Raw genomic sequence first — 27,683 nt, 5'->3', positions numbered from 1 at the left:
TTAATAATATATTGAATGTGATAATGAAATTCGATTTTTTTTTTGGCTGCTTCGACCAACAATACATAGTGTTTACCCTTATTAATAATTATTAAAACCAACGCCTTTATGCTTTACGTAGTTAAAACGCCCAGTAAGATGTAATTCACACCCGTGCCAAACACAAATCACCCAACTTGGAAACTGGACGCTGATGTACACTCCCATGCATATGGCAACATTTTCCAATTATGTCAGCGCTCTAATCGGAAACAATAGATGAATAGATGTTGCAGTTCATTTGAGCTTGGAGTTTTAGTCAGCTTCGTGCGTCACGTGTCGCCTGCCCTATACCGTCTGGTAAAACATATCTTAAAACACGTCGCCCTCTATATCAATATTATTATGAAAGTTGGACGGATACTCGGGGGTACTCGCATTATTTTTCATAGACTGTGATTTTATGAGGCACAGGCCTACGGATTACGGGGATGTGCCGCTCAAATGGCAAGTAAAATTATGTAGAGGCTGTGCAACCGGGCTGTGACCTGGGATGGTAAAATTGGGCAAGAATTTGTTGGCAAGCCCTCCCCTTTAAAAAAAAGTTTAGGAAATCATACAGAATGAGTAGGGACCGTTCACAAACACTTGTTGGGGCCTAATGCCCCTTTAGATCTCAAAATTTCAGCCCCCTACCCAAAATTATGTATGGGTCAACCCCATAGAAAATCATATAAACTCAATTTTCCCATAAAATTTGTGGTCATTTTTAAGGGCCCCCTTTTTGCATCAGGCCCCCCAACAAGTGATTGTGAACGTTCCCTTAAAACTTTTCCGCTGGTATTTCACGCATAAATCCCAGTGAGCCTTCGTGTGAAATCTTCCAATACAAACCAAAATCGTAAAAATATGGATCAACATATAAACTAAAATATGAACTCCATTAAATATGGGTCCGATATAGCATGCAAAATTACGCAAGAAATAGGTATTACTATTAGCAGCTCGAGGCACACACCAAATATACAAGTATCACCCCCGGACCTGAATAGGAGATTGAAAAAATACAAAAAAGTGCACCAAATTGTTGAATGGTACACGCACCGTGCAGTGAACCGACACCAGAAATGTAAATCTTTGAACAAACAACTGCATTAAAGTGTCCTTTGGCGTAACTCATGCACTGATTTTCTTTAAGGAAACTACTCGCAGTGGCTGTTTTCACAAGTACTTTTCTAGTTCTTGGCCATACTAAGATTTGTGGGAATAGAGAATACAACAGTCACTATGCTGAGTTTCGATGATTTTATACCAATTTTAGGCGAATGTGGACCATACCAGAGAAGAGTACTCTTGTATGCATGTATCTTGGTGATACCCACTGGAGCACACATCTTTGCACAAGTGTTCTTGGCAGCAGGTACAGACCACTGGTGTTCGAATCCTCCTCAATGGGAAGTCCAAAACTGCACACAGTTCAACAACACTAGCGAATGCGAAGCAGCGAAAAAGAATGCCCTGATCCCAACTGGTGCAAAATGTTCTCGATATGATTTAGCTTTTGATTCAGTGGATTTTTCTGCAAATTTGAATGCGACGGATTATACCAATACTACATCAGGCTGTGAAGATGGATGGACATATGACCGATCACAATACACGAGGACCATTATACAAGACGTGAGACTAAGTATTATCTTATCTTTCAAATTGGTATCCGGAGCAATGGTTATAATAATTTATTGCTTTTAAATGGAAACAAGTGTTTCTTTCTCGATACAATAGTTGGTGAAGATGTTCTAAGAGAAGGTGCAATATTAATATATTTTTAACCCCGGGAGTATTACTGGGGCAAGCATTGTTGACAGGCCAATGACCCGGGCCAATGAGAGACATTCAATTTTTAGCCTGTCAAAAATGGGCCGAAATGCCGAATACTTGCCCGGATAGGCACGGAAACCAGTTTCCCAGAGTCGATCCTTAAAACCCTAACATGTACCGTACCAAACATTAAAAAAACAAAATAAACATGATAGAAGCATATGCACGGACAGGTATCCCACGTGATGCGATTGCGTCATCATGCGAACAGTCAAAGCTTGACCAGCCAAGCTACACCACCGTGACGTAGGCCCGTGCACGTCAGCGGCATGCACCCGAGCGGTCGGTGGTTCAAAACCGCACCCGACAAAAAAGTTTTATCTACTTCTTCTTCCTTCTGCCCTTCCCCTCGACAAAAAGCAACTGGACGTTAGGGCTAATAAAACGTAAATACAAAATTTAGCGATTATTTGCCAAGCATAATCTACAAGAAATATTTTGCACACAAAACTTTACTTAGCCAGAGTGGTATCAAAATCTCAACTTTTTTTGTTTTGAGAAAAGGATCTTCTAGAAAATTTCTCCTCAATCCTGAACAGGCAATTATGGCTAACCATTAATCATGTTACAGTGTTGTTTTCCAAACTCCCAGCAGCAAACATTCAGATCGCGGTAAACAGCAACTGAACAGTCCAGGGTATGTGATCTTCTCATGCTATGAAGTTAACTTTATTAAATTGAATTCAAGCCGTGAAAGCAATCTGTCCAAGTGAAAATCCAAGCAATTAAAGGTATTCAAGGAAACAAGATAATAGTTGAATTTGGGTATACACCAATCCGAGAAGCGTTTACTGTATTTGGCGCTCTATTGACGGCAACACAGATGTACCAGAGCGGGAGATTTAATTCGTAATTCAATACTCATGATTGTGTATTGAATATCACTATTGTGTACAATTCCGGGTACAATTCTGTATAGCACACAATAAATAATGGATGGAACCCCCGACCTCGGGACACCGCAGTTTTACATCGGGGACACCGCAGTAATGGCGAAGTCGGATAGGTGTATATTACCAGTAAAGAACTGATGTTCATTTATCATGACCATCTACATAATAGATTATGTTTGGGGTGGTGCAATTATTATGTGTACACCGTGGTGCATGGTGGTGAATTGTAAAGGAAAGATTCCTTTTGGCAGGGCAAAAAAAAAAAAGTGGATTTTTGGCACAGATATTGTGGCGGCACCGTTTCGATATTACGTCCTAAAAAGGTGTAGACACATTTAGGGAACGTTCAAATATCCAACATTTTCATATGGTTAGATAATTTCAGGTTTTAAATTTGGGTTCCTCAAAATCTGGCAGGGGGGGGCAGGGACTTTTTGGCACGTGGAAAGGGGGGATTTTTGGCAGACCACTTTAAGAATTTGAGAATGCACACATAGGTTTTGCACATCAGTCCCTTTGGTATTGTTTACCTGCAAAATGTTCAAATGTGCTGAAAGATTTAATGAGACTCACTTGAAATTGCCTTCCTTGATCTCTGCGCGTATTTGAATCGCTAGGACTGGTATTGCATCCCATTGAGTATAGACCTATTATTTTCTTAATGGTGTAATCTGAACTACTAGATCTGAAGAAATTACTTTTATAAAGTTGAAAAGTTTTTTCAGGCCAGGTCTATCATGTCTATTATTATATAGGTCTCGTGAAATTTGAACTTAGTTGATATTTTGAAGATATACACACGCTTACTATATCAGTATAGCGCAAGAGATTTAGAGAGATGGCCTTTAGGCCTAGTCTAACACGAGGGCCTATTTCTAGTTGCATTTCCATTGAATAAATATTTATTGATGTCAGGTTTTGTTTTTCCTTGTTCAATATTGAACCTGTTTTGTGAACAAGACAAAACTTTTCAGGAAATCAAATAAACTGTTGGTATGTTTATAACATCTAAGACTATTATACTGGCTACGACGTATCTCAAACTTCTTTCGCGTGAAATTTCTCCATCTATTTTGGGGGCATTCTTAGCATTTTATCATGTTTGTTCCGCGTGGAACAGGCATGAAGCCCGGGCATGAAGTGTATTTGAATAAATTGAATTTTGTACAAACATCAGTTGCGTATGTAGGACTATACGTATCACTTCAGGGGATGTTAAAGGACCTTTAACCTCTTATTCAATTCAATTCCATGCTCAAGTTGAAGCGTGAAGCCAAAAAAAGGAACAAAATAATAAGGAACAAAATAATATAGGCATAGTACGGTTTTATATTTAAGATTTATATTACAGACTTGACATTTAATATGGAATACTTTTTCGCACATTTCCAAGACTGGTCTGGTCGAGGCCTGCATAAACGGCACGGGCTAAATATTAATTGGGGTGTGTCGGGAGATGGTGTAAAATAATTGTTTGACAGAAAAGGCGCTTTCCATTAGTTTACATTATGGCGCTCATAATGTAGTGAATTAGCCTAAAATGGCGGATTTAAGGTGACTGAATTTGATTTTTGTTGGGGTAAAATTTCTGAATTTGAGCAACATTATTCTGATATTATCAAATTTATTGAGGTCTGATGCGATTTTACTGAACCTTAATACCAATAAGTGTTCATCAGAACTGAAATGCGCCTGTGATTTACCAGTTTTAAAAGTGGGAGGAGCTTTGAAAAATATGGCTCTTAAAAGTGGTACGCACTCAGAAAGTTTAAATGGTCCCCTGGGGCCACATGCTATAAACTTACTGCAAACAAAGAAACAGTGTGAGTTCATTGGACAACCAGGGATCCGCACAGTTATTTGGTACCGTAATTTTATGACATTTGATCCCAGGGAGCCATATTCAAACTTTCCGAGTACGTACAGCTTTTAAGAGCCCTATTTTGAAGCTCCTCACCTGTTCAAAAACTTAATACATTGTAAATGTATTTCAGCTGTGATGCATGCCAGTTGCTGACAAAGTTTAAGAAATATCGCCTCAAACCCCTATAAATTTGATAATAATAGAACCTTGTTGCATAAAGTCCGAAATTGTGTCCCCCGCAAAGCTCAAATTCAGATTCCCTAAATCCGCCATTTTAGGTAAATTCGCTACATTATGAGCACCATAATGTAAACATATGGAAAGCACATTTTCTATCAAACAATTATTTTACACCATATCCCGACACACCCTAATTAATATTTAGCCCGCGATGTCTATGCAGACTCCGTCCAGACCAGTCTTGGAATGTTGCGAAAAATATTCCATATTAAATGTCAAGTCTGTACAATAATGACTGTGTACCTTAAATGCTTATAAAGGTACTGTGAAGTTTTTATACTAGTCAGGTGAAGTTCATCGTCCATTTCTGAAGCCTTTTCACTATTTTGGGTTTACATGTACCAAACAAATCGGTAGTTAATAAACATTGTACCAGTAATTTAGTTTCCATCTTGAGCGGTTCAGGAATAGATATAGGGCCATATAGCTAAAAACTTTCTTCAAATACCATTGGTGTTTTTAATTGGAAGTACAAAACCGATATGATGCATTCCCATAGACAGCATTGAAAAACTGACTAAAATTATTACAAGAATCGTGTGAAAATGGCCGAAGAATTAGAAAGGGACCTCGTGACTCAGCAATCGGTGTAGACTATTTACTAAACGTTTCCACATGAATATGTTAAGCAAATACAAATTCTACAGAAAAGTTCAATATACTTAACAAATTTCATGAATTAAGGAAAACAGAAATAGGTCACAAAATGATCTCATATTTCATATAAAATGACAAATCCCGGGTAAATGTTGTAATGTAAATTTATTAATGTGACATGAAAATATCTGCAATTTGTGACATCGCGCATTAGCTTCTTTTTTTAAACTTTTTCTCAATTTTACATAAGAGGCTGTGCAATAATTTCCCCAAAAGATACCCGCCCTTTTCGGCTTTCCAAAATAATCACATCCTTTCGTGTCCTACCCTCCATGCTCTCCTTTGCATGTGCCAAATTGGGACGAACCGAAATGTCACCCCTTTTGCATTTTATACACCTTCGGTATAGAGCGTGTGAATACAGGGTGATTAAAAAAGAAGTAAACTCATGTTTGTGGCGCTTTTGTACGAAATCTAGGAGGTATCCGAAAATGAAAACTCTGAACGTCTATTTAAAAAACAAAAAGAATGGTTATATTTGCTTGCTGCAACCCTAGTTATACAATGTACTCATTTGAATAAAACCAACCATTTTTGTGTAGCTGCATCGGTTTCTCTTCCCAAGCATGTAAGGATAATATTCCTTTTTGAATTTTTGAAATAGCTCATCGGAAAGGTGAAAAAAATGTGAAAATCAAAACTAGCTTTGGGTTTTTTTGGAATCAGCGCGCAGTTCATTTGTGGAAAAAGATGGACCTCAAAAGTTCGTTTTTTAATTTTTCAATTTCATCATATTGCACTGCACAGTCACAAAGAAACAAGTCAAGTACAATATGGCACTTCAATTATGGTGACAAAGTTTCATGAAACTAATAGTCCGCCTAAAGTTCATCGTCTCTTTCGTCTTCAGTTTCCCACAGCTGATCGGATATCAGCAAGTACAAGCAATATAAAGCAATATAAGGGAGCGATCGTTATTTATGGCAGGGGGGATGGGTAAATTTAGGGGGGAACACGACATTTTTAGTTGAACCAGGAGGGGGATTGTTAAATTTTAAATGGAGAAAATTGGGAAAACAAGGGGAACGCGAAAATTTTGAGCGGACGCGAGGGGGGAACGTGAAATTTTTTGTCGATATTTTTGCCAAAACACCCATCCCCCCCTGCCATAAATAACGATCGGTCCCTAAGAATGTAGCCAACCTTCGAATCATGTGACTCTGATCCGACAGCCTGAAGCTTCAGGGTCCGGAAGATCACGAACTGCTAGATCACAAGTCACAAGGCTTTTGACCTGCAAAAGCTCCCTCCCGTGGGGGGGGCTTGCAAAAATGCTTCCTTAAAATTCGCCCCTGAAATAATTATTACATGTATATTTCCCATAGGCCTATGAATGCATTGAGTTGTATCCATTCTCAACACTCATTTTTTGTATTTGTTTAATGTGTCTTTTTGATTCTAGTATGATCTTGTTTGTGAGAGGAAGACTCTACCAGACATGGCACAATCCATCTTTGCAGCAGGGTTCCTTACCGGTTCATTCGTCTTCGGCTGGCTTTCTGATTGGTAAAAATGTACAAGTTATATCCTTATTGTCCATTGAATTGTCTTTATAAAGCATAGTATAAACGTTTTCCTTGTTTGAGTAGTTACATAAGATTGAGCACTTAATTATTAAAATCAATAGCATTGACATGGACGTATAAGGAGATACTATCCACACACACCCCCACACCCCCCCACACACAAGAAAAAACCAATAAAAAAACAAAAACAACAACAACAACAAACAAACGAAAAAACAAAACAAAACAAAAAACAAAAAACAACAACAACAACAATCAAACAAACAAAAAATAAAAACGTAGAGAAAGCAACAAGTTAAAAAAAGTCACTTTTTGAAACTTGGTCCCATTTGTAAAAGGCGACGGTATAATGATTTCAACAATCAAATTAAAACATTGCCAAAAGTGTTATTTATCGAATGATCCAATAACTTCATATAGAACTAAAAGGGCATTAAATTTTGCTTGTTCTTGCAGATAGTCCTAAATATCTTATAAGATTAATTGCATGATTAACCCTAACACGGCTATACAAAATACCACGAGGATAACCACCGCGCATGCATGAATCCTGCAGGCATCAGCAGTTGAGGCTCAACTTTGTCCATGCACTCAACATGCACTCGCAATGTTTGTTTCGGTGCAAAAAAAGTTTTTGTTGCCAAAAAAGTTTTGGTGAATAAAATACTGCTCCCGTGCGCATCATTCCGCAACGCGAAGTTTGCATTATGCAAATAAGGAAACTAGGGTGGTTTAGAAAAATTTCTCCTACCTTTATCATTCACTTAGCAAAAATAGTTTAACATTTTGCTGCTGCATTAAAAAGAAATTCGCACGAAGGCATTTTGCATCATGAGGTAGGGGAAAGTGGGGTAATGCCGGACTGTGGGGAATCCCGGACACGTCGATTGCAGCTAAACGGAGAAGGGTGGCACTATTATACTACCTTAGGGTATTAGCTACCTCAAGGTGTACCTCACGTGTACTACTACCAGCGCTTTGGGTCTCGTCTTTCTTTGTGAAAATTACGAAAAACAGAAATTGTCATTTTGACTTTTTATCTGAAAAGTGATTTATTAGCTGGGTGACAGTTAATGCGACAAGAGACACAGATTAAGTATGGATGAAAATTATGTTTGATACTTGATTGTTAGCTGGATGTATGAATTATGGTATCTTAAAAATGGATTAGTAGAACAAGCATTGAAAAAATAAATCGAGACCGTGAGGGGTAATCCCGGACACACATGCGTATCTATACAGATGGGGTAATGCCGGACACTTATTTCGAAAATATAGACAACAACAACAGCCCCCATAGTTGTATGCTTGAGGTAACAGAAGTACCTAATACATTCAGGGGATTATCATCCTACTGCACTTTCCCTCTTAGCAACAATCATGTGTCCGGGATTACCCCGTGTCCGGCATTACCCCATCATTTTTTTCTTTTATAACTTTTAATTATAACTTATTAACTATAGATGTTGAGTTATTAAAAACTGGTTACTAGTTAGAACATTACTCCTACTTTGCATTGATATGATTTTCACTGATGAACTTTATTTAATCTTGTACCTGTGTAGCCTTAACGAAAGGTGCCCGGGATTACCCCACTTTCCCCTAATCCATGAATAAAATGATATGATTAATAATCGCGCAATGTTAACATAAAATATATGGTCCATATTCTAGTTATAGTCTGATGTAGAACTAGCCCCGTTCCACAAACCGCGACGCCTCTCGAATAGCGAGCGGAGCGAGCACCGTGAACTATCAGCTACTATCCTACCAAAGTATTAATACTTTGATCCTACAGTTGGAAAATCATCATACAGGTAGAGTACAGCACAGAAACCAGTGCTAGTCTGATGCCTAGTAGTAAGCTATTCGCCACTTGCACGGTTCCGCCATTATGCACTATGTGCGGGGAGAGCCTCGAACTGGCAGCATACATGAATGGGAATTGAACCAGTCATATAACATTCTGTGTAAGGTTACGTAATTCTTCCTTTCATGTATGCTGCCAGTTCGAGGCTCTCCCGCATATAGTGCATAATGGCGGAACCGTGCAAGTGGCGAATGGGGAAAGAAAGTTAAAATGAAAACTTCATAATGAAAATATATTCATTTTATAAATGAATAGACCTAAATATCATGAACATGTAACTCTACAATTTGGAACAATGTAGCTTATTAAACAGATAATAGAAAAAAATAGACCAACTTACACCGAAACAAGCAATAGAACAATTGAGAGTGCATGTTGAGTGCATTGGCAAAGTTAAGCCTCAACTGCCGAGGTGTCATAAATAGAAGCATGACAGGGTTCTGTTTCTTCAAATCACATGAATTACGTTCCCACATTATTCGGGAACGTCATGTTTAATGACAAATTATTTAAAAAAATGGAGAAATTGGTTTTTGATCAAATAACTGTAGGAATTTAGTGCGATGCAAATAATTAGAATGATTAAATTGGTCGAGGTATATTGACGAATTTCATGTAATATGCTTCAAAGTCTCGTATTATGTGGACTTATTAATAGTTGAATATTTTTTATGTCGTTTAAACAAAAAAATATCAATATGAGCGTCAAACAATCTTTTGCTTCATGATCACACCACGATTTTTTTAAAATTAAATAAGACAAAAACCCAACAATGTCAACTTGTTTTGCGTGTTTTTATTGAAAAATCTAACAATGTCAACTTTTTTGGATATTTTAAGGAGCGTAGCTCTCATTGTATGAACTAGTTTTGAACTTTTAAAGAAGCTTAAAGTAGCGTTATATGGTTATTATTGCTGACCCCGAACCCTCATTACCATTTCACCACGTTCCATTAAATAAACATCTTATTACCCGGGCTTATTACTTTAGTCACTTGACGCATGTGGCTCAGGTATGTTCTTTGTAATCCATACAAGAACATACAAAAACATAAAATCCATACAAGAACATTAAAACGTACCTTGTTTTTGACAACGTCATTTGTAACCCTTACTTTAAATTGTGATTGAAATTGAAGGTTTTAAAGGCGACGGGCCTTATTAAGAAATACTTTCAGCTTTCAAGTTTAGTCAAGGGAAGAAGAATCTCTACGAGCAACTTCAATATCAATTAATTTTGTCCTTTTCCAACTTCAATCTGGTCACAATCTCAACTTCCACGGAATCTTGTTGATTTCTTCACAGGCTTGGTCGGCAAATAACTGTTTTCATTGCCGTTGGTTGTACAGCTTTCTTTGGTACCGTAGTGGCATTTTCACCAAACTTTATTATGTACTGTGCCATACGTTTTTTGCTTGCTGCAAGTGTAATGGGTTTATACTTTGTAGCCTTTGTTTGTGGTAAGTTTATTTTTATATTGATAAAAGTCCCAATCGCCAGCAACAAGCGAATGATACTTTGAAACCAATGCACTTTGGTAATCCCACTATAATTTGCGAAGTAGGGACTCACGTCACCCCACCCTGCGTCAATGCGTTAAATTTGTGAATTTTGTACATAATGTGGTAAAGTGCAACTTTTTCTGAAAGCATCATTTTTGGAAAATGTGATTATTTTTGACCAAAAAATATTGTTTTTGCAAATGAAACAACTTTTGGAGGGTTGAAAAACGATACCTCTATCCACAGCTTTTTGAATTTTTGAAATCAACAAAATATATGTCAAGTTATGCAAAGAAATGTTTTGTAATTTTAGGGGGGGGGGGGGTATTTCTTTTGAACCCTGTATATTTGATACCAACGTATAGCTGTAGGTATCTTCTATCCAATACTGTTATTTTTGCTTTAAAATCCTCGAGTTTTTGCTAAATATTACAGTGATGACTATTTATAACTTTTATACCAAGTTAAGTCTCAAAATTAAAATCCTCAAATCAAGAATGCGTGCTATGGTTTACACGTAGTTGAATGCGTATTCGACCTCTCTCTGCGCAGTGGTAGAGACATTTTGGATACAGCATAAAGCCGAATAGCTGTTAAAACGCGTGTTGAAGGATATATCGATTATTTCAGAACATGCAAGTATTGCCAATAATTCGTGTATATTCACTTCTATAAATATACATTTCAAATGAGTGCTCACGAATGTTCTAAATTTTTAAAAGGACCAATGGAATGGTACTAAGATTTTCAAACGCCGTTTACTCAGAACAGCAATTTTACGTATTCGGCACTCTGCCGTGTTCATAACGAATTATAATTATTCAGGTGTTGTAACTTGCTTTATATACAAAAATACATCTATTTTGTTAACATTACCATTTTAAATAATAATTAGATTATACAATGAATTTATTATTCTATATAGTAAATCGACGGAATAATGATGGTGATTATTCAAGTATTATAATGCTTGGTTAGAGACGATGTGACCAACGGACCTGAACTGATCTCGGAAGAAATAGTTACAAAACATTTCACTCATGGTTCAATATTGTTGCATAGAGTAATTCCTGGAGTGGGCACTCCAAATTAGCATGAGCCGCATTGTTATTTTGATCTTGGAAGAAATTGTTACAAAACATTTCACTCATGTTCAATATAGTTGCATAGAGTAATTTGGAATGGGAACTCCAAATTAGCATGAGCCGCATTGTTATTTTGATCTTGGAAGAAATAGTTACAAAACATTTCACTCATGTTCAATATAGTTGCATAGAGTAATTACTGGAGAGGGCACTCTAAATTAGCATGAGCCGCATTGTTATTTAAACATTCAAACAAAGAATAGTTTGCCAAATCTCATGTGCTGGTAACAGGGCAAAAATGGCGAATTTGGAGATGAGTGCACCGTGCATGTGAAATATATTCTATTGCAAATAGTGGTGGGTTAGCCCACGGTGTTTCTAGACCATCTCTAGACTTGTCTAGACCATCTCTGCCCCCCCCCCCAACGTCTCGTTTGTGTTTCCGTTCCTTTCCTTATGTCTCGCCTGAACTTCAGAAAAAGACTATGCACTGCATAGTATGCAGTCACTATTTCTGTCCGTAGGTAGGGCTATAACTTTTAAGGGGGTGTGTATTTCTCTGTATGCAGGTATGTGTGAATTTAGATGCCATTCTAAAAGTATCAAAATACAGGGACCTGAAACTGAGTAAAAATTGCCACAATTGTTTCAAGTTTTAGTTTTAAGTATCATGAAATCTCAATCTTTACCAATTTTCTGCATGTTTCTCTCTCTCGCTGCACCTCTACATTCTAATAACGTGCGGGAAACGTGTCGGAAACAAACTCGACTCATTCATGTCTTTTCATTTTTCAGGCGCATTCAACTCACTTTATTTTCATACACATGATACTTCCGTTTTTAGAAAAAAAAATTGGCCATCATACATGTTTTTTCTTTTTTCAGCTACTGAATATGTGGGTCCGTCTAAGCGTACACTTGTTGGGGTGTTGATGGCAGACGCATTTGCATTGGGATATATGCTCCTTGCAGTATTAGCTTATTTTATCCGCGATTGGCAAACTCTTGAACTCATCATATCAGTACCCGTGTTTCTGCTATTTGCATTTATTCCGTAAGTTTTATTAAAATATTTAATGTGAAATCTATACAGGTTGTCCCAAAAAGATCTTAATACGTGAATGGCGAATAAATTTAGAAAAACGGTGAGACCAATTTTGTATTTTTACTGGAGATATAATCAAGCTTTATTAAAATCTTTATTCCACTTTAATCAGTGGTCTGCTTCATCCAACAAAGGGGTCAAAGATCGACTTGAGGAGACTTGGGGAAAAATCATATTTTAACTTATTTGGTCAATGATTTAAAACAAATCTTATTCTTATTGCCATGTTAACAAAATGAAACATTATTCAATCATCGTCACCGAAATACAAACAATGTAATAAGCATAAATATTAAAGATATCTTGGTGTCGATTATTCATCTATAGCACATGTAGTAGTTTAATATTTGAATTAACCTGAAACTGGAACTCGATTTGCAACTCACGTCATTAGGGAGTGATCACTATTCACACCGGGGTGGGGAGGAGGATTTTCATATTTTTTCGTGCAAAAATTTCGCATCCCCCTCATATCGAAGGAAAAATTTACGTCCTCCTTGAATCCTCCATTCCTTGTATATAATTTCCTGTCCTTCTCTCAAGTCAATCAAAAAATTTCACGCCCCCAAAAATCCTCCGTTCTGCCTGGCGTAAATAGTGATCGCCCCGTTAGGTACCACCACCAACATGACCAAACAGATGCCTGATGAATTCCGATGGTATCGGAGCAACCATATGAAAAGGTTTGGCTACAAAACGATTCTCTTATCATGCTTATAAATGCATCTACGCACAGTTTCCACCTCGGTACAGAGTACACGAGTACACAGATTTTTCCAAGCACAACGAGTCTAGCCTCTACACAGTCTGTGTTTATACTACACGATTGAGTGCATAGCATCATAAGAGCTGTGTGAGATCTAGCTAGTGACTAGTGGAAAATACGGCATCTGTGATTGGTTTTGTCAAAACACCGAATGTTCCCTTCACCCAATCAGAAAAGTTTTTATATCAAACAAAAGCTAACACTTCCTGCTAAAACACTTTTTTTCATTCCGTCAACAGATGACGCAATTTAATGTTTATAGCAACGCGAATGTGAAAATCAGTTAAGAAAAGACTTATTCAAGCACAATTTTTGATCAAGATGTAGGTTTTAAAAGTCAAACCTCAAGTGTTCCTTACAATATTTTTCAAATTTTATGTCATTAAATGAAAGAGTACACTTCATTTCAATTAGCAATTGCCAATTCTTGGAGCAACTCCCTTCATTTAGGTACCACCACCAATCAGATGCCCGATGAACTCCGATGGTATCGGAGCAACTCGCTTCATTAGGTACCACCACCATTCAGATGCCCGATGAACTCCGATGATATCGGAGCAATTCGCTTTTAGGTACCACCACCATTCAGATGCCTGATGAACTCCGGTGGTATCGGAGCAACTCGCTTCATTAGGTACCACCACCATTCAGATGCCTGATGAACTCCGATGGTATAGGAGCAACTCGCTTCATTAGGTACCACCACCAATCAGATGCCTGATGAACTCCGATGGTATCGGAGCAACTCGCTTCATTAGGTACCACCACCAATCAGATGCCTGATGAACTCCGATGGTATCGGAGCAACTCGCTTCATTAGGTACCACCACCATTCAGATGCCCGATGAACTCCGATGGTATCGGAGCAACTCGCTTCATTAGGTACCACCACCATTCAGATGCCTGATGAACTCCGATGATATCGGAGCAACTCACTTCATTAGGTACCACCACCATTCAGATGCCTGATGAACTCCGATGGTATAGGAGCAACTCGCTTCATTAGGTACCACCACCAATCAGATGCCTGATGAACTCCGATGGTATCGGAGCAACTCGCTTCATTAGGTGCCACCACCATTCAGATGCCTGATGAACTCCGATGGTATAGGAGCAACTCGCTTCATTAGGTACCACCACCAATCAGATGCCTGATGAACTCCGATGGTATCGGAGCAACTCGCTTCATTAGGTACCACCACCATTCAGATGCCCGATGAACTCCGGTGGTATCGGAGCAACTCGCTTTTAGGTACAACCACCATTCAGATGCCTGATGAACTCCGATGGTATCGGAGCAATTCGCTTTTAGGTACCACCACCATTCAGATGGCTGATGAACTTCGGTGGTATCGGAGCAACTCGCTTCATTAGGTACCACCACCATTCAGATGCCTGATGAACTCCGATGGTATCGGAGCAACTCGCTTTTAGGTACCACCACCATTCAGATGCCCGATGAACTCCGATGGTATCGGAGCAACTCGCTTCATTAGGTACCACCACCATTCAGATGGCTGATGAACTCCGATGGTATCGGAGCAACTCGCTTTAGGTACCACCGCCATTCAGATGCCCGATGAACTCCGGTGGTATCGGAGCAACTCGCTTCATTAGGTACCACCACCATTCAGATGCCTGATGAACTCCGGTGGTATCGGAGCAACTCGCTTCATTAGGTACCACCACCAATCAGATGGCTGATGAACTCCGATGGTATCGGAGCAACTCGCTTTTAGGTACCACCACCAATCAGATGCCCGATGAACTCCGATGGTATCGGAGCAACTCGCTTTTAGGTACCACCGCCATTCAGATGCCCGATGAACTCCGGTGGTATCGGAGCAACTCGCTTCATTAGGTACCACCACCATTCAGATGCCCGATGAACTCCGATCGTATCGGAGCAACTCGCTTTAGGTACCACCACCATTCAGATGCCCGATGAACTCCGATGGTATCGGAGCAACTCACTTCATTAGGTACCACCACCATTCAGATGCCTGATGACCTCCGTTGGTATCGGAGCAACTCGCTTCATTAGGTACAACCCCGGGGGGGCACTCAACTTTGGAAGTGACGGTATGTGCCTGTCAATAGGCCCCTCTTTTGAAGTCGACTATACCCGATGACCCCCTTTTTTAAAGCCATACCCGATGACCCCCCCTTTTTTAGTTGCGGCTACCCAATGACCCCCTTTTTTGGTTGCGGCTACCCAATGACCCCCTTTTTCTAGAATAGCATCATCAAAATGCAACAAAAAATGCCGAAACTGTCAAATTTTGCTCCATTTTTTCAAAATTATGCCGAAATTTTCAAAATTTTGCTCCATTTTTCAAAATTTTCTACCCGATGACCCTTGTTTTAAAATCTTATACTCGATGACCCCTTTTTTCAAAATATTGTACCCAATGACCCCTTTTTTATTTTGTTTGTACCCAATGACCCCTTTTTAAAAATAACGCTTTGTACCCGATAGGCCCCTACTTCGCGACTCCGGTAGGCACATACCCGTCACTTCCAAAGTTGAGTGCCCCCCCGGGGGTACAACCATTCAGATGCCCGATGAACTCTGATGGTATCGGAGCAACTCGCTTTTAGATACCACCACCATTCAAATGCCCGATGAACTCCGATGGTATCGGAGCAACTCGCTTCATTTGGTAACACTACCATTCAGATGCCTGATGAATTCCGATGGTATCGGAGCAACTCATGTCATTAGGTATCACCACCATTCAGATGCCTGATGAATTCCGATGGTATCGGAGCAACTCGCTTTTAGGTACCACCACCAATCAGATGCCTGATGAACCCCGATGGTATCGGAGCAACTCACTTCATTAGGTACCACCACCAATCAGATGCCTGATGAACTCCGATGATATCGGAGCAACTCGCTTCATTAGGTACCACCACTATTCATATGCCTGATGAACTCCGATCGTATCGGAGCAACTCGCTTCATTAGGTACCACCACCATTCAGATGTCTGATCGGAGCAACTCGCTTTTAGGTACCACCACCAATCAGATGCCTAATGAACTCCGATGGTATCATCGCATATAGTTCCAACTTCCAATTTCAGATTAATTCAAAATTTTATGAAAGGAAAATCTTTATGTGGACCTACGATGTAGGACCTACATATAAAGTTTTACCTCCATAGATATTGACAGAGTGTGTTAATTTTGTTACAGATTATTTCCAGAATCTGCCCGTTGGTTACTAACAAGGGGCGAAATACAAAAAGCCAAACCTATCTTAGAGAAAGCAGCCAAATGTGGGAAAGTGACCATACCATTATCACTCTACGATCAAGCCGACAGTATTAAAATCAAGGTAAGGTCCTGGGTTAAGTCCCATTTAGACTCCACATGAAATCTGAGCCAGGTTTTTACGTATGGGGTACGAGCTTGACGGTGAAAATTCTCATCGCCCGGTATAATTTTTGTCGTCTATGAGAGTTGAACTTTGTTGAACGGTTGTTTGATGGCATGTAAAAACACGTTATTTTTAAGAAAAGGTGAACAATGATGGCGCTATTTCAAAAGGTAGACACTGATACTAATATAATGGCATTAAAACATCAGACAAAGAGTAACAAATAGGAAGGAAATTTTCCACAAAAAAAATATCATGAAATGTAAGGAATAACCCTCAATTTGCGCAAATTGTTATAGTTTCTGGAATAAAAATTACTATTAAAAAGCAGAAAATGATAGATAGGCGTAAGTAGATAAAAAAACCCGAAAATTTGTTTTAAAAATAGCTAAAAAATACATGTATATATTAGTGTGATAGATGTTGGTATTGTCCAGGTCTAGAATTGAACATTATAGAAAATGTAATAAATGATCACGTCAAACAACCGTGATATTAACTATGAACTACATATAAATGAGTGTAACGTGAAACTTTTTCTTTTCAGAATCCGGAAAAGGACGCCGAAAATGAGGGGGAAAGAGCGCCTTCGTATATCGACATACTTCGTTATCCGAATGTACGGTGGCGAACTCTAAATATGATGTTTAACTGGTAGGTTAAATTATTCGATAATTAAATATAGGGCATATTATTTATGCATGATAGGTATTGCGACAGCCTAAATCACTGATATGTGACCTGCTACCACGGAATTAGCGTAAAGTCGCAAGTTGGTAGTTTCGAAACGCACTTGCTACTGAGTTGGTGTTCTTTGTTTCACATGCACCTATTCAAGCCAGAAGTATGTCATTTGTAAATCTGGGCACAATGGGCCATTAACGAAGGACATGCTTTTTGACTGGCATGTACAGGTGCGCGGCAAACAGAGAACTTCGGTCCAGTCAGCCGGGATGTTTCGAAACTACAAGCCTGCAACTTTATACTACACAGTGTCAGCGCACAGCGATATTTCATCTATTGACCACGTACCAAATTATTATTTCTTTACTGGACTCGAACCCAAGCCTGCATTGTACTTTATTTCAAGGTTGTACCAAGCACGGCCAGAGCATCTTCAAGAGACAATACCAGGCATTTATCATGAGGGCTACCATGCTGGTTTCATGAATACTCGGATTTACTCTTTTGTTCATATTGCTAACAGAGTATTCTTGTGATGAGTTTATAAAAATCGCTCTAGGAACTTTAGAGTTTAACTGATCCCATGAGGTATATTTACATTCCATGCTACTATTCGGTACTTAGCTGCAAACTGAAACTCGCTTCTATTAACCTCTACTTGTTCAAGTATGTCTGTGTACTGTAATACATCCAAAAGCATGCCGAGGCGTGGAATATGTATTAAAAGGCAGGTCCGATAAAATCCGAAGATATGACCAAATAGATGGTTGAAGGCGGAAAAATCCGCTAAAAGGCGGAAAATGCCATATGCATGTATGTGTGCATTGTACTTGCATACACCCCAGAAAACTTCCAAAATTCTCAACAAAACTCGAAAAATATTGTAAAATTGGAATACAAAATGTCATCATCATATTGGCCTTTGATGAAAATGTTATCAAAATAACCCTTCGGAAATTGCTTGAATCTATTCAAATATCAACCCATTTATTTTCTACAATACAGTATGTATTCTTGGGAATATGAGTGTTGTAAAATGATCTTCTACATGAATGGTTTTGTTTTGAAAGTGGTTGTACGGATAGTTTTGCATAGTTCAATTACTCGGGATGTTTCGGAAACGCCTCAAAATATCGCCGTCAAACATATCCGTATATCAAGAGATGGCGCTATTTTTTGGGTAGGGAAATATCGCTGTGCATCGTCCCGATATCTTCATGGCAGAAATCGCCATGATGGTAGATCGAATCCACAGCCACGCATGGCCATTTTGTTCCGACGTCTTTAATAGTTTTGAGACGCATAATCGGCCGAGGGACATCCGACTAAGGCTATTGACAATAGCCTGGTGACTGACCTCTGTAGATGTTAGTGAGCATGGTACGTCATCTGTTTTTAGACTGCCTCCACCAGTGGCCTACGCTGCACTATAGTACCGTGTATCTTGCGTGACCCAATTGTTTACGAATGAGGGCAGCTGTCATTGTTTTGTTCTGCACATATAAAATTAGAGTTAGAAAAACGCACGGTTCTTTGTCAATACGCAAGATAACGACTATCATATTCTTTCAACACATATAGGCCTATTCAAGTGCAAGCTTTAAAATTGGCTTCTTTAGAAACAAAAAATTACGGGAGATATTCATAATTTTCTATCCTGGTATCCCAAGATTTATCGTGTGAATATCAAATCGTGCATCACTTACATGTGTATTGATTCCGGGTATTGATTAAGTTTCCTTGCCTGTACAAAATAACTATTTCCCAGGCGTCGTCGCTGTGTACTAATTACGTTGAACCAGGTCACGGGCATTTAAAAATGTGTTCTATTGAATTCTTTTATTTTATTTGAAAAGGTTTGTGAACAACATGGTGTACTACGGTATATCATTAAGTACAGCATCGCTGGGCGGTAATGAATTTGTAGCAGCGTTCTGCTCAGCTGCAGTTGAAATTCCCGCCTACACTTCATCTCTTTTTGAAATAGAAAAATGGGGTAGACGTGTGCCGCTTTGTGTGTATTTGATTGTCGGTGGCGTAGCGTGTATCGCTACTATATGGATACGTAAGTATAAATACAAGATGCAAGTGCTTAGATGAGGTTAGTCTAGACGTTCGCTTTTCGTATCTCTTTCCTTGTTGGAAAGGTATAACGTTGAAGAGATAGGAACATGTACCTAACATCCGGGACCTACTCTGCCGTGTTTGGCTGAGTAACGGTACATGAACACGGTCTTTTGTGCCTATGTAAATTAGTCATTGTGTAAAGCTGTGTTTATACCCATGGGTTACTCATCATCAGACTGAATCATTGTCGTTAAATGCACAAGTTATGTGTGCAATTCTAGAGAACGTTGACCGACAGAGGGTGTCAATATAGGCCTACGTGTCGCTTTTGAAAAACATCGATTCATGCGCATGCTCAGCAGGCAAATACGACGGCGATTTAGTACACTGATCATGCGTGCGATTCAGATTTCTGCAAAAGCGATTGAGTATAAATGCATCTTTAGAAATGACCGACGATTGTGTGTTCTCAAGTGGGTTTTATCATGTTAATTAGTGACCTGACACACATTTGTATTGGTTCGATCAAGCATTGATTTTTTGTACTGGATCGTTCAAGCATCTCCAACAAATTTTTCAATATAAGTGCCTCTGGCCCTAGTGGAAGTAAAAACGGATACTATGGCCAGAGTTCTAGGGTTAGGTTAGTCGGCGATATCATTGTTCTTTGCCCGGCAGTACACGCGCGCATCATGTTTTGCTGAGAAAGCCCGTGCTTTTAAAACTCCCGCCAAATTAAATATTGAGCAATAAGGCTATGGAACAGTGAACTGGTCATGTGCTGTTCCTCAGTAGACTAGTGTATATAGTTGCTTGCATTTGTTTATACCACAAGTTCAGAACATAGAGATAAATCTTCATGGAATGCATGCAAGGCCGCGAGACACAACGCACATGACCTTGTTTTTTTGGAAAATGCACGCGAAGATTTTTTTACACGTAAGTGGTCCTCCAAAAGGCAACTTGCGGGTGGGGATTACTTTTGGCCTTCTTTTCCAAGATGGGTCTAAAAGAAGGAAGGGAGAAAAGAAATAAAAAAGGAAATAAGTTTTGAACGGGTATACAATTTTAAATGCAGACCGTTGTATATATAAAACGCCCAGTCATTTGTGCAAAAACAAATTCACTCATACCCTCAGCAAACACATAGCCTTTACAGAAAATGTTTACATGTTGGGTTATATAACAGGTTTTTAACAACATTCATAAAACATTTTTGAAAACGTGATGCAAAACATTCTAACAGAATCTTATTTAATTGTTGACAAAATAGTTTGCAAAAATGTTTGCCCAAAATATTTCACAATAACGTTTTACTCGTAAAAACGCATTCATTATCTTTATATAATCCGATATTTAAATGTTTTACGGTGTTTGCTGGGACGTAGCATAATTATCTAGATCTAATACGGTGACAAGCCACCAATTTACGTAAAAAAGCAAATGAATAATATAGATATAAACTGATATTTACCTCTACACAGCCTTAGGAGCGTGGAGAATAACCGTGGCAATGATAGGCAAATTCAGTCTTTCAGCATCATATGGAGTGGTATACATTTATGCTGCCGAACTTTTCCCAACGCCTGTAAGGTAATTAGTTACTTGTAATGATGAAAATAATAACTAACAGACCACCCGCCCTGCTAGCCTTCACTTTAAACCCTAAACTAGTCCATAATGCTACCTTAACCCTAAATAAACAGCAACAAACCCTACTATCTTAAACCTTTCAAGGGATGAAATCACAACTCGACCGGAGGTTGTACCGTGTTCCATTGTTTCGAACAGTAGAAACCAGCTCCAACCGGACGGGCCGCCCGGAACCGGCAGTCGACCGCCGGTCGAGGTTTGATTTCATCCCTAACACAAACCTTAAAACATAGGAACGTTGCTGATGGAATTCTGTAGACAAAACAGGTCACTATAATAATAAGCCCAATCGGCATTGGAAGTTTGCAATGCATTGTGAGACAGTTTTTGCAGTTTTGGGACACTTTGCCCTCTCACCTGTGGGAAAATTCAGAAAAATTGGTTTTTGTGCGTACAAAATATAATCTAAAATATTTTAAACCCAAAAAACATTATTATTGAATAAATTAATTATTGAATGTTTTTAATGATAGTATTTTTTCAATAATAAATTAATTAATAATAATTACAGCAATTTCCCCGATATGTCAGAGGTCAAAGTGTCCCAAAATAACCGGAAGTTACAATGGTGATTGGGCTTATAATATATAAAGTGTCCTGGTCCTTTTCAGCCACCTTTTGCGCTTGCCGACAATATAAACATCCTGATCATTGACATGATTGCTAATGTTCTTTTTCCAATCATAGATCTATTGGTCTTGGTCTATGTTGTATGGCGTCACATCTGAGTGGTATAGTAACGCCAATGATTCTGTCTTTAGGATTAGTAATATGGGCGCCATTGCCATTACTCATATTTGGTGTGTTATCTATTATTGCTGCTCTTCTGGCTTTACTGTTCCCTGAAACCATGGGACAACCACTGCAGGAGACAATGGAAGAAAGTGAAGCGTTTGGCAAAAGTAAGTGGAATTTCACACTGAATTACTGTAATAGTATCTATCAATAAAAACAAATAGCATGGTAAGCTGTCAATATACTAAAAACTACCAAAACAAACTACCGAAATATAACAAACTGGCGTTCTATAAACATAATAAAATGACCGGGATATGCTGCTTGCAGTGACTTGCGTGATTTGATTTCCCCTTTTCGTGGGGTTCAAACATGCATAACGGTACGTGAGAGCCGTACAATCTGTTCACGGTTGTGGCTGAGGTATTTTTCCGAGGGAGCAGTAGCTCCCGAGGAAAAATACCGAGGCCCAAAACAAAACCCGACCCGGCGTAGGCGCGTGCGTTGCAATAACGCTTAGCTTTATACACGCACGCGCGCGCAGAAGTCATTGTAGCAGGACGGTCATTGTGAGTTATTAATGACCTCGCAATTAGTGCGCGGTGAGGCAATCAATTTTTTTTTATTGGATCACAGGTTTCGCGTATATTAATGAGGTTATGAATTAGAGGTTATTATATACTTCATTAATATATTCTTGTTCATTGATTGGTTAAAAGTAGATCACATGACCGAAAATAGTTCTACCATCAGTACTCTATCCGTAAATAGTACCTCAAAGCCGTAAATAGTATTTTCAATGTCCCGGATGAGCCTTAAATAGTACCTCCAAGCCGTAAATAGTACTTTTGACCATGCCTTCCGCGTGCGCGCATTCGATGCGACGGAACAGTTCACGCACGCAAAACTGCCATAGCGTGATTTCGCGCTGCTGCAATTGGTTAGCCCGAATTTAGCCTATTCGATTTTTTTGAAGGGCAAAATATAGGTTGTGCTTATTGGTCGTGCTGTTCACTCAGGATAGAAGCTGGAGAGTCAAAACGTCAAATAATTTTCTTTTAACCAATCGATGAACAAAGAATATATTAATGAAGTATATAAACAAATATATACTGCCTTTTTCGAAGTTCTGGTTAAAACTATGGTCCCTCGTTGAGATCAATTAATACTATTTTCCTTCGGGGCTGCGCCCCTCAGGATAATAGTACTATTGATCTCACCTCGGGCCCATAGTTTTAACCAGAACCTCTCATGGCAGTATATTTAGAGGTTAATAACTACGCATCGGTTATTTGGAGGGCATTGTGAAAAATCTAAACATTTTGCCTTTGGAACCGAGGAATATCCCGAGGGGCGCAGCCCCGAGGATATTCGAGGTCCAAAGCAAAATGTTTAGATTTTTCACAATGCCCGATATATAACCGATGCAAAGTTATTAACCTCATTCATAACCGTCACTTTGATCTTTTAACTTTACAAAATAACACAAAATTTTCCTCAAAAGTTTGTAAAAATAAACAATTTTTACATCTTTCCTTTCCCAAAATCGATCAGGCTAAAACAAAACGACCAATAACAAAAGTGCGTATCAGAATCTGTGCAAATATGGTAGCGCGCAATCCAAATACGGCAGCCAGCGCGCGCGCAGTTCGTTGGACGCACAATACGGCGCACGCAGAAGTCAATTGTGTGCGACATTGGAACAATTACGCATTTTGCGGTCAATTGTGAGATATTAATGACCTCGATTTGCGTTCGCGTTTTCTCAAATAATAAAATATGATTGGATCGCACGCATCGCGTTTATTCATGAGGTTATGAATGATATATAAAATTCACCACAATGAAGTCCAAGTCAATATCCCTTTGATCCCAGCATGTTACACCCAGTTCAAAACGCCAACTCGCAGGATAAGGTACCAGAGAGAAGGACAGTACAACACCATCACTCCAAGAACTGACTCATACAAATTCAGCTTCCTCCCAAAGACTTTGCATGTTATGGTCAATAATATAATCGTACGGTGTCATAAGTGCACAAACCCATAATCGTTTGCGATTATCTTAGCGAATGTACTTGTAGAAATGGGCTATTCTAGTTGAAATCCATGATTCCGTTTTAAATCTGCACTCCCTGTGTTGGAGATTAATTTCGCATCTTCCATAGGGGGTGTATGGATTTCAACTGGAATGACCCAATGTGATTATCCATTATACGCTTAAAGGAATCTAAAGGAGTAGTTTGTGATTCTAGCATCGTCTTTTTATGATATTTTCAGTAGATATCCATGAAAAGAGCTTATTCACAAAATTTCATTTGATTTCGGGAAAAGTAGGGGATGAAGCTGTGGATCATGAAACGTCCTTTTAAAATAGGACACAAGTCCTGATTCAAACAATGTATCTCTCGACAATAAAAATCAGTATGCCAGTGCACAGTCGAGTGCAATGATGGCTTGCCATTGATTTATACATGTATATTATGCCATAAATGCTGTCTTTTTTAATTCGCAGAAAAGAAGCACGACGTGGAACAAAAACCACCCTCTAAGACCAAAGATGGCGTAGGTTATGATCGAATATCCATGGATGATATTAATGAAGAAAAGAAATTGTCGAATGGCGGTAATGACGACCATGTACAGGTTAACGGGACACAGGACAATGGGCAAAATGGTGGAAATGAGGACAATAATGTTAACGCGTAGAATTTGATTTTTAAAATGCCATTGTAAAACTGCTTTTAGCAAAAAACCCGCATAGTTACCTAATGACATGGTGTGATCTTTCAATAAAGAATCTTCAATTTTGATACAAACATTTTGAAAGGAACACAAACTTTGGCTGCTAATAATATTAAATTCCTTGATCCTGTATGCGTGTTTAATGACATTACCGAAGAGAAGTAACTACTGTATATATAGAATACTTAGGCAATAGCTAATTGAGAATGTGTAAGTAACCTATTGAAACAAAACTAAAAAACCAGGAAGGCGTTTTTGTGGTCTGTGGCAATGAATTTCGTCCAATCCGCATTTTATGACGACTTACTTACATGACCAGTGTTCATACAATATGAAACCAAAATGTGTTTTTATCATTATAATAATGACCAGCAAACGTAATACTGAAATTGGTTTGAACTATGACATTATGTCTTTTATAAACAAAAAATGTTTTTTTGTTTTCGTTTAATATGTTCATCACGTCACGACTATGCAGAAGTAGATTCTAGACAGAATTTCTGGTCCAAAAATCTGCGTCATATTCCTGTCATACAAATGTAAATGACAAATATATTTGACCACCCTCACTATGGAACACAATGGTCTCAACCCAGTGGCATAGTTCAATAACCTCAATTAAACAATCATAGTGCAAAATTTGACCTCAAGGTGCAGAGTATGAGTTTTTGTGCCCAAATTTTCAAAGGTCATTCAATGAATGTGCAAATGTATTGGTGTTAAAGAACCGTGCCTTGATAGATGTGCATGTTGTGGATCCTAGTGCCTTTAGTTGTCATTACATGTAGTATTGCCTAGCAACCAGTATCTATTCTTAGCTTAATATTTAATAATAATTGGAAATAATATATAGCTAGTGTAGAAGGATTGAAACTATTCGAGTCTTTTAGAGCCATCACCATTGTGATCCTGATCATAGAAGTCGCGAGAAACTGAGAAAAATGTCTTGTGGTTCTTACGGTAAGCAAAAAAGTGTCAAACGGCTATTATAATGAAGAGCTTATTTCCAAACCGAGGTAAGTCCACAACCCCATGAGTCTCATTTACTTGTGTGATACAATCACAATTACTTTGACAAGTTTGACATTAGCAACAATGAGTTGTAACAATATGCAGGCTATTGTTCTCATTTGGGAAACAAAGGCCTCACACAGTATTGTTACTGTGCATCCATCCACTGTTCTTTGTAATGGTGCATCCCACTTATATTAATTATAATACCTATAGCATCACAATCCATTGCAAGATCGCATAGGTAAATCAGAAACATGGGTTTGTGGACTTAACACGATTTGGAAATAAGCTCTTCATATATAGACTATCATCTGAACTATTGAATTGGATGGATCGAACATTGTACATAAATTTAGCATGTTTAGTTGGTCGAGCAATATGTATTTTCAAATACGTGAAGATCAATAAATATCCGCTCCTGAAACGTCCACACACGTATTACACATCTTTAATTTTATAAAGCATATCCCTTTAAAAACTGCTTAAAACTCGCTGATCAATTACATATCACAATGTCTACATACAGACAACAAAAGATTCAAGATACCAGTTATTTTTCACCCCAGTATATCCTGAACAAAGACAGCTATGTCATAATTAGAACCTGCAGCCAATAGCTGCATCTCTTAGCTCGGATTTAAGCCCTCATTCGTTGAAATCGGTCAAGAAATAAAGACGGTGATCCAAAACCCAATAAAAGATGCAAATTCAAAAGTTGCAGATAACTCCACTGGATGCCCTATTAAAATGCGACTTTTGATTTCGTTCCTTCTTTGGGTTTCAATAAATGAGGTCTTAAATTAGAGCCAAAGGGTACAGGTATTGACTGCTTGTTTAATTTTGAATTATGATTTTTTGTTAGGATATACAGGGACACCTTATTTCTTAAAGGAAGGTGACCTGATATATTTGGAAAATCGAATTCTTACGTACGTACATGTCATCGGTCGCAACACATAGTGGCGTACGTGAAGGACAAAAAACGTTTCCGAGCAAAACGTTTTTGAAGGATATGCTACTAGTAACGGTGTCAATACTTCTCCACTGTTATATATCAGTGGTTCTATTCCATTTGAAATTGAAGATTAAGGTTCAAACTATTAAACTGTATCTTTAACAGTTAAAAAGGAATAATTATTGTAGGATAATAGCCAGCTCTAATTCTATACGCCACTATGTGAAACGGAAAATTTGGAAAATCACTCTACGCCACTATGTGTTGCGACCGACGATGTATAACATAAAATGTCGTCCCTTTCAAACATTCATGCAAAAAGAACACGTAAATGTTCCTTGTTAATGTGACTACCTCCTTTAGAATTACTGCCTAATACTGGTAGTCTACTCTACAGTGTTTTTAATATTGATAATCATCATGATCATGCAATAAATTGATATCAAATGAGAGATCCTATTTTTCTCATTAACATATTGAAATTTGGAGTTCCCAATCGGTGTATTTCCGAAGATATGATCAAAAAACTGTTGAATTAGTCTCAAATGTGGTATACCACAGTCAAGACTAAATTCAACAGTTATTTTGATATTTTTTCCGGAAATATACCGATTTGGAAAGCTGAATTTCAATAAAAAATTATGTTAATGAGAAAAATATGAGCTTTCATCTGATACCAAAACCTGCATTTTGATGGGAGTAAAGTGGGAGGCTGTAAATCAAGCTACACAACTTGAATAACAACTCAAAGTATAATATATGGCGTCCCACAAGGTTCATTACCAGGCCCTCTACTTTTAACCTGTAATCAATGATATTATTATAACGCGTCGAAATTGTTGGACTTTTTTACCGATGATACGAACATTTTATACTGAAATGACAACATTGTAAATGACACATGGCTGATTCACAAGGAACTGTATCAGAAGTAAGCAGGTGGTATATATGCCAAACAAATCCTCTGTTAATGCTAGTAAGACTAATTAATATGTTGATGGCTATCCAAAAATTTCTTTGATGGAAAAATGAAAGATTGCATATCTCACAGGAATATAATATATTATAAATCTTTTAAG

The 27,683-nt window shown here is 38.4% G+C and overlaps 1 protein-coding gene across 2 annotated transcripts; it reads left to right on the top strand.

The window, feature by feature from the left end:
• The first annotated feature begins 1,088 nt into the window (after positions 1–1,088).
• Positions 1,089–26,365, top strand: LOC140142514 (organic cation transporter protein-like). 2 transcript variants are annotated; one of them, XM_072164502.1, is made up of 10 exons: positions 1,089–1,659; positions 6,917–7,020; positions 10,216–10,370; positions 12,383–12,551; positions 16,569–16,710; positions 17,300–17,406; positions 19,293–19,501; positions 20,988–21,096; positions 21,844–22,058; positions 24,406–26,355. In XM_072164502.1, the coding sequence occupies exons 1-10, from the start codon at positions 1,267–1,269 to the stop codon at positions 24,597–24,599; spliced, it is 1,797 nt and encodes a 598-aa protein (XP_072020603.1). In that variant the 5' UTR covers positions 1,089–1,266; the 3' UTR covers positions 24,600–26,355. The 2 variants fall into 2 exon arrangements, with proteins under 2 accessions (XP_072020603.1, XP_072020604.1); XM_072164503.1 differs by lacking the exon at positions 10,216–10,370 and having other exon boundaries at positions 1,621–1,659; positions 24,406–26,365.
• Positions 26,366–27,683: the final 1,318 nt, after the last annotated feature.

This window comes from Amphiura filiformis, chromosome 20 (assembly GCF_039555335.1).
Source record: "Amphiura filiformis chromosome 20, Afil_fr2py, whole genome shotgun sequence".
Lineage (NCBI taxonomy): Eukaryota > Metazoa > Echinodermata > Ophiuroidea > Amphilepidida > Amphiuridae > Amphiura > Amphiura filiformis.
The sequence above is the reverse complement of the archived record's forward strand: the minus strand, read 5'-3'. Positions and strand labels throughout refer to the sequence as shown.

Bases quoted from the DNA above. Each gene is read 5' to 3' on its own strand.
- LOC140142514 (XM_072164502.1), top strand. From the start codon at position 1,267: ATGCTGAGTTTCGATGATTTTATACCAATTTTAGGCGAATGTGGACCA. The intron at 1,660-6,916 runs GTGAGACTAAGT...TTTTGATTCTAG, and splicing joins CGAGGACCATTATACAAGAC to TATGATCTTGTTTGTGAGAG. The intron at 10,371-12,382 runs GTAAGTTTATTT...TTCTTTTTTCAG, and splicing joins CTTTGTAGCCTTTGTTTGTG to CTACTGAATATGTGGGTCCG.